Raw genomic sequence first — 14,336 nt, 5'->3', positions numbered from 1 at the left:
TGGATCAATGGGAGGAAGAAGGAACTTATCCAGCTCACAAAATTTTCAAAAAATTAGCAGAAATTGGTGTCTTAGGAATTACACGTCCTACAGGTATAAAATATTAATAACTCATAATTTTAATAATGTCCTTACTATTATTTATTAAATTGTACATTAAATTATTTTAATTTATATTATAGATTTATTACAAATTTTTTCCACTGTGGACACTAAGAGTGCCTTTGTTTTAGACCCATTATGGATTCAGTCAGGCCCATAATGGAATAGCTGGGTGGTAATAGACAGGACTTGACTTATCTGAGTTAAACTATCTCTGAAAAATTCTTCTGCTGAGATTCAATTCAGGACCCCAGAGCAGTAAGCTGATGCTCTAACCACCTCATCCATCCAGCCCTTATAATCTATTATTTTAATAATTATAAAAAATAAATAAATATTCAAAACAGTATTTAAATTTTAACTTTTTTGACAGTAAATGATAGGAACTTATTTACTGTGCAGAAAATTTATTTTTATCTTTACTTGTAGATAAAATTAGTCAGATGTAATAGTAACTGTAAAGATTATAATTCAAACTTTACATAAAATTTAAAATATGCTTATGAACAGTTAACTATTAAAATATATTTTTGAAAATTTTCAAACTTAAGTTTGTGTGTGAGTGACAATATTTAGGAACATATTTTTTTTAAATTGTAGGCTAATAGAGCAATGTCTTTTTTCTTTAATTTTTGTCTTAAGAGTTATGTTTTTTCTTTTTTCTATCTTCTTCTTTCAAATTTCAATGGATAGAAGGATGAAAGCAGAGACCAGATATGGAAAGTTTAGGGGCAGGAGGCTCCAATCAACTATATACGATTTTCTGATGCAAACTGGAACTCACATTATTTCAATTCAAAAAAGTTTTCCCTAAAAGTGTTAGATAGATGACTGGCACAACTCTATTGTTAACAGGATAAGTATAATATACAAAGACAATACATCACTAATTTGAAATGGAGAGCATATATTTTAAATTAAACTAAAAATATGATTTGTGTAAAACTGCAGCCTGGCATTGTGACAATGTCACAATAAATAATTGCTCGTTTTAATGTAAAAAATAATAATAAAAATGATAACATATAAGTAGACAAATAATCAACTTTTATTAACTTGTCAGAAATATTTTGAGTTATATTATATAAGAATGTATAAACAAACAAGTATAAAAAGTAAATTACTTTGTTAAGATACCTAGTAATAACAAACTTATTTAGATTTCAATGTTATTTCACTTTTACATTTACTGTAGTAAAGTAGTTATGATAAATTGGAGGAGTACAGTCCTTCCAACAGTAATAGAACATAGTGATTGCTAGAAACTCTTTATTATTTTCATGTAACTTTAATGATATTTTTGAGTACATTTTATACTAAGATATCAACAATTATTGCACAAGTTTGGATAAAAATGATTAATAAATGAAAGAGTTAGATACTATTAGCAAAAATAGAATGTCCAACGTTAATAGAGCATCTTGACTTGTGATATCTTTAAATTAAAATTAGTAGCTGATTTTACTACCATTTTTGGAAACAAGCTGAAATATGTGATTGCACATTGATTATTCAAAGATTGCAGTCATTCTTGTGGAATATTTTCCCTTGCCTCAATGAGAGCAGCCTTTAGTTCAGTTCAGTGATGGTTTTGTATTGCTTTCCACTTCTATGCATTTGAAAAACTAAGCCACCTCAAAGATTTTTAATTGGGTTTAAATCTGCGTTGAAGGGTTGCCAGTTCAAACGTTGAATTGTTCATGCTCTGAAGAAAGGATAACATTGATTTTGATACAAGGAAGCTTGCATTATCCTGCATGGATTCAAAGTCCTGTCTGTCTAGCAATTTTCTGTCCATAAGTTTGGAGCTGCCTCCAGATACATTTCAACCTTCAATAAATACTAGATCTGTCTTTCCATTCTATCCAATTCCCACCAAAGTCACGAGTGTACCACCATTAGCTATTCTCTTTGAGTACTACTTTTGATCTAGTCTTTTGTCTGCCCAATAATACTTAAAACCATAAGGTCCATCGAGATTCTACTTTTCACCATCCTGCAAGAAAATTACTTTGCACCNACAGCCCACGGTTTCAGCAGTAAGTTTATCGATAGGCTTGCGCAAAAAACTCATAGATGCTTAACAACCAGAGATGCCGATGCTAAACCTCTAAAGCAACAAGGTAAGCGCATTACCGTCGATTTTGACTCTAGAATGAGCCGGGCCTATAACTTCATAGCAAAAAAGGTCAACGCTACTCTCGCATACAGACGCAACCCTACGATTTATAAACTTCTAGCTAACACTAAGGACAAATGCAGCGAAGCCAGGAGACCAGGAGTCTACACCGTCCCATTGGAGGACGGCAGATCTAACCCGTGCAAGAAGCTAACATACATTGGCTCGACCAATAGATCGCTTAAAAATGATGGATATTAGTCTTGTACTTAAAAACATTACTTTTGTACTTAAGTAAATAAATAAATTAATTAAAACCATTAAAAAAAAAACCTAAAACCCAGCAAATTTTAAATAAGTGCTAATGTTTTTATTGGCACTTATTTAAAAATTGCTGGGTTTTAGGTTTTCTTAGTGGTTTTAATTCAAGTATACCTAGTTTTGAGTGGTAGTGTTAAATAAATAAATTTTTGATATTTTCTGCTCCATGAATGCTAAGAGGATCTATTTTCTATGCCCATCATAAGTTTCACCTGATAATCAATAGAGAACTGAAATGTTAAAGGATAGAATCTGATATACAGTACATAATGAAGGTTGAGAAAAATTTTTGTTCAATTTCAGATTAAAAATTTCAGTGTCCCTAAAGCAACACACTGTTGCTCTTAGTGTCTCAGCCATCTGGCCATCCCAATTAAGCACTTTCATAGTAGTTTTCAAAGAAAGATTTGAATTTTTTTAATATACTTGTTGGAAAAGCTCTTTCAAAATTAAAGCTAATTCAGTATTTTTCTCAATGTTTTTGTTCTGACAAAAGAAGTTCATATTGGATTGTTTTATTAAATTTTAACATTAATTAGCATTGAGAATTTTTTCAATCATCTTTCATATTTTCAATCAAATTATTTCATTCATTTTATTTAAGATATATATTCTAAATATAAATACAAGAAGATATTGAGGTCCAGGAAGTGGGCCATCCTGTCATCCTGCTGGTCTAATTTAAGCTTAAGTCCAAAAGGGTTGTTGTTCACAATCTGAAGAACGGTGTTCAGATCCGGCTTGGACTTCCAGATGATAAGAATATCATCAACATAGCGCGTATAGAGAACGATTTCCGCGTTGAAGGACTGTAACACTTGGTTATCGAGTTTTCTTACAACTAATTCGCAGAGGTCTCCAGAGAGGGGGCTACCCATAGGTACTCCCCCTTTCTTGAAGATAGATTCGTTGGTTGAAGGTGAAGAATGAGCACTACTCCCAAAAGTCAGATTTGTCTGCCTTAGAAAAGCAATTCGGAACACCAGGAAGTCTATGTATGCGAACCTACACAAACTAATCGATCTTGAGAACGCTCTATTTAATACGGACCCGGAGCTGCTGGGGTTCGTCAACTCTAGAGTTATAAACTTGCAAGAACAGGTCCAGCAGTCACTTCGCAAGAGATATGACAAGAAAATGCTTTGGATCATGAAAAACCAGAAGAAGCCGCACAAAAACAGGCTAATGAATCCGATCGTCTGCTGGGACAATATTGAACCTCCAGAAGAAATGGTTCAGGTATTCAAATTAGGATTTATGTTTGCTCCGAAGCCCTCGAAGATCTCAGCACATACCATCATTCCGAACATTGAAAGGCTGCTTGTGCCAATTAAGACTCAACATAAGGATTTCTTTAGGTGGAACACAGCTCTCAGCAAAAGAGTCAAGCAAACAGACAACAAGGATAGTGAATTCTGGACAAATGTAAGCAAAAGTAAAGAATGGCTCCAAACTAACGAAATAACCCTTACCAGAGCAGACAAAAGCAGAAACGTTGTTCTTATGAAGAAACATACATACACTAAGTTGCTCGAAGAATACATCAGTTCTACAGAATGCCGAACAGTAGATGAAGGATATTTAGTGGAATATTTTCCCTTGCCTCAATGAGAGCAGCCTTTAGTTCAGTTCAGTGATGGTTTTGTATTGCTTTCCACTTCTATGCATTTGAAAAACTAAGCCACCTCAAAGATTTTTAATTGGGTTTAAATCTGCGTTGAAGGGTTGCCAGTTCAAACGTTGAATTGTTCATGCTCTGAAGAAAGGATAACATTGATTTTGATACAAGGAAGCTTGCATTATCCTGCATGGATTCAAAGTCCTGTCTGTCTAGCAATTTTCTGTCCATAAGTTTGGAGCTGCCTCCAGATACATTTCAACCTTCAATAAATACTAGATCTGTCTTTCCATTCTATCCAATTCCCACCAAAGTCACGAGTGTACCACCATTAGCTATTCTCTTTGAGTACTACTTTTGATCTAGTCTTTTGTCTGCCCAATAATACTTAAAACCATAAGGTCCATCGAGATTCTACTTTTCACCATCCTGCAAGAAAATTACTTTGCACCCTCTTTCAAAGTTGTTTCAGGCAAACTATAATCAAAGTTGTTTATGTTTCTCCTTGCGCTGGTTGACTATCTTTATTTTGATGAAAGAAACATTGTCTGTTGATCTCAAAACATTGTATACAGTTGACTTACTAATTGTATTAATTGCATCAATAATTATTATTGATTATTACAAATGGACTTATTGCACTTTCAAACAAAAAACTCTTTTGATAACATTTTACAGTTATTATTATTTTGATTAATTTATTAGAATATTATACACCATTGACTGTGTTATTAAATATATAAAAAAAAGACATTATGTCTCACTGAAACCATCACTAACTTATTTTTTCCAAAAATGGACTTATACCACTTTCATTTATAATGGCTCAATTGATGGATATTAAGTGAATTTTTTGCTGTATGCGTCGTACTTGTGCTCAGTTATCCTCTTTTTAAGCGATCTATTGGTCGAGCCAATGTATGTTAGCTTCTTGCACGGGTTAGATCTGCCGTCCTCCAATGGGACGGTGTAGACTCCTGGTCTCCTGGCTTCGCTGCATTTGTCCTTAGTGTTAGCTAGAAGTTTATAAATCGTAGGGTTGCGTCTGTATGCGAGAGTAGCGTTGACCTTTTTTGCTATGAAGTTATAGGCCTGGCTCATTCTAGGGTCAAAATCGACGGTAATGCGCTTACCTTGTTGCTTTAGAGGTTTAGAAGTGGCATCTCCGGCTGTTAAGCATCTATGAGTTTTTTGCGCAAGCCTATCGATAAACTTACTGCTGAAACCGTGGGCTGTGGCGATGCGCTTGATGCGTTGGATTTCTCGTAGCGCGTCGTTAATGCTAGAGCAATNATAACTGCTGAATAATACATATATTATTGTACTTGATACAGTGGATATATATACATCAGTACATAGTTTAATTATTTTTTTATTGCTACATTTATGGCTAATAGTCATGCTTTCGTTGAACGTTTGGGTGGATTCGATTTTCTGTTTAAATGCGTTCCTATGAGGCCAGGAAACATAAAAGAGAATTCCGCCAAATAAAGCTATTATATTCTGTTTTGTTACATTAAAATTACAAATAAGTTTGCAGCGCTTTTTTCTCCCCTGTTAACTCTAAGAATTTCAAATATCTATCAAGAATGTAAGCTTACGTACGCGACAGTCTACGGATTCTATGAAGCCTTTGTTCTACTTAAAATATGGAAATTATAATAATAATTAATAAATAATAATAATAATAATAATAATAATAATAGGCCCTAAATAGCTATATTCGTATTGAGTGATATCTAATTATCATCTCAATTAACGGGTACCATTTAAAGTGCAGATTATTAAATCATTGTTCTTAAAGTTTGATTAATTAAATTTATTCAAATTAAGCAAATTGTGTCTATTAACGATGGAATATTTAAATAAAGTAAAAGGTTATTTTGAAAATTAAATTTGTCACGATAAATTATATTTTAAATAATTCTTATTAGATAATTTAAAATTTGAATTATTACATAAATTAAAAAGATGTTGCTGGACTTTTCCGCCATTCTTTATTTGTTATCGTCCTTAACAATTGAAGTATTCGAATTGGTTGGAGAGATTAACGGGGTGGGGCTGTATCACCAATCGTCCGATTTTCCTAAAAATTTCTAGAAACATTTCCCTCTAATACACAAATTTCCCTGCAAAATTTCAGAAATGTTCGAAAGGAGCAGGTTTGGGTTTGGTTTTATTCGTATACGACAGAGAGACACGTGGGTGATGATCTGCCGAGGAGGGATGTCTCTCGCGAGGTCTTTTATGGGAAACTGGCCCTTATTTAGGTGTTACTATCGCGAAGAAAACCCTGAAAACTGCGTATGGCCAGCCAGTTGTTCAGGTACGAACCCACGACCAGTGTTTAGTGATTTTATCCACTCGGCCACTAGTGGGCCGAAAAGCACGGAAGTTATTAAGAGTGGGTGAACAAATTCATGCCCCCCACACACTAACATCCATAATCACAGAAAAAACCCCAAATTTTTTGCATTTCTCGACGTTTAAATGTCCTTCGAGTGCAAAAAAACGTAAATTCTGGGGGGCATTTTTGATCGATTGCTGTGCTTTCCCCCGGGATAAATAACCATTTCGTGCTGAAAAATGTATTTTAATCTAATTTTTTGTATGTTAAACTGCTACACACTTATAACAAAACGCTTTAATAATAAATAAATTACCAAAGAATAGAAGAAATAATAAATTTTAAAATTTTGTTTACTGCCGCATCCCTCCGTAAAGAGTATGTTGAAGTATTGCTTTATAAATGTTTTTCCAATGCCTTTATTCGGAATCATTGGAGCGTACAATGGTGACAGCTGCAAATGAAAAACCTTCTTACATGCTACACCTTGCATATAAATTAATTTTCCTTTATACGCTCCACGAATAGAAATCTTGCATAAAGCTATTTAATAAACGTCATGCTTCAGTCACGTGATAAAATTCATCCTGTTTCTATCAGAACAATAGCCCTGTATCGAGCGCTCTTCTGTCACAATATATCTGTGATTCGTTTATCCGTGTTATCTGACAAAACCGCAGTTATTAGATACGATTCATCCATCACTTTTTCGGTTTTCGATGAGTTAAACACTCTTCTGGTACATTAGTTTTTTCTTTATCACAAAAACACTTCAATTGTTACCATCATTGGTGATGCGGGGTCTAGGCAAATTTGAATTAGGAGGCCCTAAAAAATTTCCCCTTCGAAGAGGAAATTTTTGTTCTTGTTTTTTTTTAACACTGCGATCTAGAGTCTATCATATTTCCATGTTCTTACTACAATAATGTGTTTATATGAGATTGGTTTGGAGGCCTTTACGAGTGGGCCTCTGTTAGTGGGGTTATCCCTTTTTTCCATATAATAACCCACTGCTTATCATTAAAGTAGATGTTTATTAATTTAAGTGCCTCGAGTTCTGCGCCGAAGAACTCGAGACCCGGGTATTGTTAAGAAGTGTCAACACCTGTTTAGTGTCTAAACAGAAAAAAAAAAGAATCGATTTCTGGTAAACCAGAGGAACTACAGTTTTCCATTTCGCTTTTTTTAGATACATTCATCCCTCTTATTTTAACGCATTACCTTTTAACTTCTTATTTTTAATGTGCCCAATACCTAAACGATAATGTTTGGCTTTACAAAATGTCTTTTTTCCCCCCCTCGTGAGATCGCATCGACTTTTTCATGTCTTTATCTTGCACTAAGATGAAAACGCAGTATTGATGTTTTAAATGCGCTTTAGGCTATAACTCGCTACTTAAATACTCTTACAAACGTCATTTTCCGTAAAGCCATTGGCCTACCCTCTTTTATAGGGGGGGGACTCTCGAAGTAGATGTTCTATCTATAAACAAATAAACGTTGAAGTTGGACATTTCTCGACTGTTTAATAGACATTTTTATCCCCCCACCAACTCAGCTGCTTCTGGCATTATTGCGTTTACCAGAAAAACAGTCGTTTCTTGAAAAATACTAACTTGTAAGACGGGAAATATATATAGAAGAATACATCTCTGTGGTAGTCAATAATTCGAAAAAAGGTGTGTCGAACGTGACAACCTGTCATATTTGGCACACCTTTCCAGTTTCCACTTCAGAAGATAGTGTTTTGTATCCGAAAAAGAAATTACTTTTTAAAATACGCATTAGAATATAGAAAAAAGTATCAATAACAAATATGGTATGGCCAAAAGAGCAAATGTTACATGCTTAAATGGCGCATTCGACGTACTAAATTACCATATTTATGTAATCATTCTTATGTAAATAAGTAAATTTGAAAAAAGTCTAATCAGAATTGTCTAAAATAATTTCCAACAAAAGAAAATTATGTAATTTCTAAGAGCTAATTACTTCTCATTAAATCTGAAAAATAATTCGGAATTCCCATAAACAAATTGCCTTAAATATAAACAAGAAAACATTTAATGAAATTCTATTAATTGTAATTATATTAAATTAATCGGTAGTATCACATACATAATAATTATAAGTAATTGCTTACAATAAGTAAAGTAATCTAAACTCAGAATTGCATAAGCATTAAAGTAAATGAATAGCATAGTAAATTGGATGGTACTGTATACAAACAAAACAATTGATGTCCGAGCAATAAACGAATTTTATTACTGAGGTCATTGTCCTTAATTTAAATTAAGTTATTAAATGAAAAATCTGCAGGTTAATGATATTTTATAATATTATTGCGAAGCCATTTACTAACTTCATTAACTAAACAAACAAACAGCTGCATTATAATCAATGTCGACTATAGTAATGACTTCTTTCAATTAAACTAGAAAAGTTTTATCTGTATTGTAAAAGTTTATGTATAATTTTATATAATTTATTTTAAAAAATGTTGATTAATATTCATAGATGTGTAGAGTGAATTTGAAATTAACGGGAGTAATGTAAACTTTATAGTAATTGCACATATCGGAATTACGATAAAGATGAATAAAACAGCCATCTTTTAATTAATATTATTTTTTTTTTTCAATATTAATATTAGCATAACATTTAACTTTTTGTTGACAATTCTGTTTGTTCAAATTCTTCCTTCCTTTCTTATTTAGAGCCTGGAGGCACGTGCCCCTCCAACCCTCTATCGCTCACCCACCAGTTGACGAGTGGATAAAACCACACTACACTAGTTTTCTTCAGCGTGTTTTCTTCACGTGTTTAACTCATTTAATTGGGAGTCAGTTTCTCATACGTCCAACAGCCTATTCACGTGAAGTTTACCAGTTTTCTTCACGTGTCTAACACCTAAATAGGAACCACTTTCCCGTAGAAAGTCCCCACCTAAAAGATCTCTCAATTGTTTCGTTGCACTCTTCCATCAATTTAATTCCCCATACTCTCTGATATTCAGTTATATACTGCACGTGTCAAAACTAACACGTATAGTTATTTAATTATTCATATTAAAAAAAAAATGTACTCATGTTTAATCAGTTTTTTAATGTTATAATCTTACTTTATCCACCAGATTATATTTAAACAATCGAGTTAATCTTATTATCACAATATAACTTGTTTTCTTGCGATTCAACGGTATAATCCCGTTACTATTCAACAAATATGAATTGCAGTGTTCTGTAAGCTGTAAATTAATGCCAATTACTTTAAAATTGAACAAGTTTATCTACTTTAAAATTTCGATTTTAATATACAGATTAATTTCACTATAAACTGGCCAACTCGAAGGGTCGTTTAGAAAGTTAGTTAGTTAGCGTTATAACGATGTTACAAATGAAGTGAATTTTCCTATTTGGGTTACAACGAAGAAAAGAGATGATGAATTATGCGTTACAACGAATCATTTGCTTGATTTTACGTCGAGCAGAACGAATTCATAATAATCAACTTTATCGAATTTGCAATTTCCACGAAGGTAGAGAGAGTAATTATCTATAAAGAATGATCGATATTTTTTTAACTTAAATAATTTTTTTTTAAATAAGAGTGTTAGATTTCTCTCTTACGAGAGGAAAGTAAAAAATTCGAAGAAAAATAATCTGATATTTAAATCCGATATTAGATTATTTTCGAAGTTTTCCCTCATCGATTTCGTTTTAAATCATATGCATTTGTGTTAGGGTTTCTTGGAAATTTATTATTGACCAAAAATTATTTTTCTGGGAATTTTCTCATTCAAAACTGATTTTATTTAGTTTAATATCAGATTGAGACTTTTATTTTATTTTATTCTTTTTTTTTTAACTTTCTTTCTTTCAGAGGAATAATTTAATTACGAAAATTTATATTTGTTTCCGAAAAGAAAAATAAAATAAAATTAATAAAGAAGTTGTAAAATTTTAAATAACAGCCTACAAATTTAAATTTGATAAGTTACATTACATCTTTTTTATTTTTTTATTTTCGTGTTGTTGGACATTATTTTTTTTTAAGTTACCTTCCTTTTAAATTAAGGAAACGTAGGTAAAAATTATGAAATTCGTTTTAATATAATAACTTTTTTACTTTAATTTTAATTAATTAATATACGAAAAAATTTAATTAAATTTTAAATATATAATTACAGCAAAACCTACTCAAAACGGAACCTGCATAAAACGGAAACCTGCCTAAACGTGATAAATTCTTCGAACTGGGGCGATTTTCTGTTTAAAAAAGAAAAGGAAACCTAAACGGGGGGGAATTCTTTAGAATGCAGCAATATCTTGTTTAAAAAAAACAGAACCTGTCTAAACAGGACAAACTCGTCGGAATGGAGCAATTTCCTATATTTAAAAAACCAGAACCTGTCTAAACAGGACAAACTCGTCGGAATGGAGCAATTTCCTATGTTTAAAAACCAGAACCTGTCTAAGCAGGACAAATTCATCTGAATAGAGCAATTTCCTATGTTAAAAATAGGAGAAAACTCGCCAAATCGGAATAGTATTCGGTACCGTGCTATTCCGTTTTACGCAGGTTACATTGATTTTCCACAATAGAAATTTAATTCTTAAAAAAAAAGAAGAAAAAAAAAGAAAATAAGAAGTAATTTCGCAATAAACAATTTAATAATTTAAGCCAGAAAAAAAATCAAAGCAGCGATCACTTATTATGAATTATCGATTTGCTTTAACATTATATCCGTGTACACGCGACATGACGTAGGAAATGAAACGTAATCATACGTCATGAGTGTTCCAAAAATGTTAAAATATAAGCTACTAACGGAGAACGAATTAGTGTAGAATGATTGCCCACCGATATCAGGAAAACTAATTTTCTAAATATAGGAAATTTATTTATTTCATTGGAAAACTTGGGAATAAATAATAAGTGGGGGGTGGTTATCAGAGTTAAAAGTATATAATCGACTTGTATTATAGAAACGCACGTAATTTTTGATTTATGGTGGTCCTACTCTCAATAAATTCAAAATTTTATAAAGGTTTTTAGTAGCTTACAGGGGTTAATTATGAACCAAACTCGTGTGAGTAGTGTAGGGATTTAACAACTATCTACTGTATATAAGAATTACTAAACTTTATCGGTTATCCCTGAAAATGATTTTAATTAATTAATTTCATAGAGTAATTCCAATTCAAACCACAGACTTGGCCCTTGTGTAAAAGTAAGGCCTAAGTCAAGAAAATCTGGAAAAACTCCACGTGACGGCTCGTTGGTGTGGAGCGAACACACAATATCCACTGATGGGCTTAAAGGGGGTTTGTCTATAGAAGTTTCAAAATTAGGTGATTAAATTATTAATTTTAAAGATCCCCTACCAAATGAATATAAAACAACGAAAATATTCCAAAACAAAACGCCCAATTTGCAATAAAATGAGGTTAACCATCTGCCATTTTTGTGTGATTAGTGAGAGGATTTAACACTAACCTCTCCTAGCATGTATCTAATAATTAATAATCTTTATTGGGTTGCAATTTGAGAAAATTATACACTTATAAATTCCCACTGTAGTACGTCTGTCTGTCTGTCCTTCCTTAATCTCGAGAACGGTGTTAGATATATGAAAGACGAGACAAAAAATGGAAAACATCGGGGTAGGAGACCTCGATTGACAATCAAAGGCTCCTACACAGGAACTTCTGACCTAAACTGGAAATAATGTGATTTCAATTCAAACATTTTTCCCATAACAGAGTTACATAGATGACCGGCATGACTCTGTTGTTATCAGGAAAAGTATGATGTACCGTACAGGGGAAAGACGTTACTAATTATAGATCGAGAGCATATATTTTAAATAAAATAAACTGCAGCCTGGCATTGTGACAAGGAATCACAATAATTTCTGCTTGTAATTAAGTATAAAAATAATTTTATAAACGGAACGAGCAATTATTTATTGACGTCGTCACCATGTCATTCAAAACTAATGCCATTTAACAGATATGTTCATGATGTATAATGTAGTCCATTAATAGATGAACATGTTAATATTTTACAATGATTACAATTTTTTAACATTGTTATCATTAATATATAAAATTTTATATATTTAATATCATTCTTTAGTTTTTATTATTATATTTTAAGCAAAACTAAATTGTATCACAATATAGTATTGAATTACAGAAATGAATTATACTATCAATAGCAATTAAAGTTAAGCATAAAAAGTTTAAAATTAATAATAGTTAGTTTTGAAATACAGTAAAATCCCAATTATCTGAGTCTTAATTAATCGAGGCATTACGTGATACAAATCTATAAGTGAAGAGACTATTTTTCTTATAATTTATAAAAACTTTGCTGTGAATCCATTAAGCACATTAAATACTATAGTCATTGTAGTGCTTTTAACCTTGATTATACATGACTAAATGACTGAGCAGTTAAAGTGTCAGCATACTGCACTGGAGACCCAGGTATGAATCTTGACAGGTTGAAAAACCCCAGAAAATTTTTTGGGTGCTCCATTTCTGATATGTAGGGATCCATTTTTCATCACCTGGTTGCACCATGGTGAGCCTACTGAACTCAAAATAGGCTTGAAACAAAAATGGCCTCAAACACATTAGTGCCCAAGGGGCAGAAACAATAGGAAGATTCTTCAATTGTAGTGAATGTGTGCCTGATGTTGAACTTGCTTATCTTTTAAACTCTCTGCTATGTGGGCACCCAGAGGGTCTTTTTTTTTTCATACCCATTACAGGTTCAGCCAGGTCAGCAATGAGGACAGTCTGGTGGTCAGCGATGAAGCTCAACATATGAGATACATTGCCTGTGAAAAATGATGCTGAGGTGACTGAAAAACATTGTAGCAAAGAAGGGAGGAACTGATATAAAACAAAAAAACTCTAAAGGACTTTTTAAAGAAAGTTTAAAATGATAATAATTATTATAAAATGATTTGTTTCAGTTACTTTTATCATTTACTTTCAATTTGAGACAAACCATTCATATTAAAATGTAACTACCATAATTCACACAATAAAAATGTTCTTAAAACTATTGTATGTAATAAATTAAATAATAATTAATGTAAAAATATATATGATTAAATTTACTAAGGTATAAAAAGAGACTTAAAAGTTAAACAATATAAATGTTTTATACTATCCCGTTTTTTCTTCTTACATAAATCGACTGCTCAGAACAAGAGAGTTACAACTCAAAAATATAGATTTTTCAGGAGAGCCATTTGAAGTTTTCAATTCCAGCTGATAAATCAGGGAATTGTTTAAAATCAATGGAATTTGGTTTGAATGTTAATTATAGTCATTACATTGAGTTGGAATAATAATATTATTTAAATGTATTTTCTCTGTTATATTATTACATATTTTTTGAGTTGCAACAGTTTTGCATTCAAAATGTCATTATTGTTTTCTCAGTTACAACTGTTTGCCATTCTTTTTTACTTAGAACAGCTGTTTGCCATTACATAATAATATACATTTTATATAAAGTTACAGTATTTATTTTAACAGAACAGAAAAATGTAATGTTACATTCTGGTTTTATGAGACCCATGTTGTTCAAACATGACAAACAATAAAAACAAAAGTAAGAAAGTTCACAAAAAATTAACACAGCCATTAAAAAAGTATCACTAATTGTGCTATGGTTTTATCAAGCAAATTAGAGATCAGTCTTTTTCAACACTACTGGAAACTTTCAGAGAATTATAAAATGATGCATGCATGCTTGGAATGACACCACTTTTACACAAGTCCAGCAAATCTTTCTTCTTTCCAGCA

The 14,336-nt window shown here is 32.0% G+C and overlaps 1 protein-coding gene across 1 annotated transcript in view; it reads left to right on the top strand.

Moving 5' to 3' along the window:
- LOC111642125 (probable acyl-CoA dehydrogenase 6) overlaps positions 1–14,336 on the top strand; it is a 38,613-nt gene that overhangs the window by 10,760 nt on the left and 13,517 nt on the right. Inside the window, exon 4 of the mRNA XM_023388406.1 lies at positions 3,508–3,967. Within this exon, the coding sequence (XP_023244174.1) occupies positions 3,508–3,967 (460 nt within the window). The remainder of the gene's footprint in view (positions 1–3,507; positions 3,968–14,336) is intronic.

Source organism: Centruroides sculpturatus, unplaced genomic scaffold (genome assembly GCF_000671375.1).
Source record: "Centruroides sculpturatus isolate CEXI.00-Female unplaced genomic scaffold, Cexi_2.0 scaffold1397, whole genome shotgun sequence".
Lineage (NCBI taxonomy): Eukaryota > Metazoa > Arthropoda > Arachnida > Scorpiones > Buthidae > Centruroides > Centruroides sculpturatus.
Note: the sequence above shows the minus strand (reverse complement) of the source record. Positions and strands in the feature narration are given on the sequence as shown.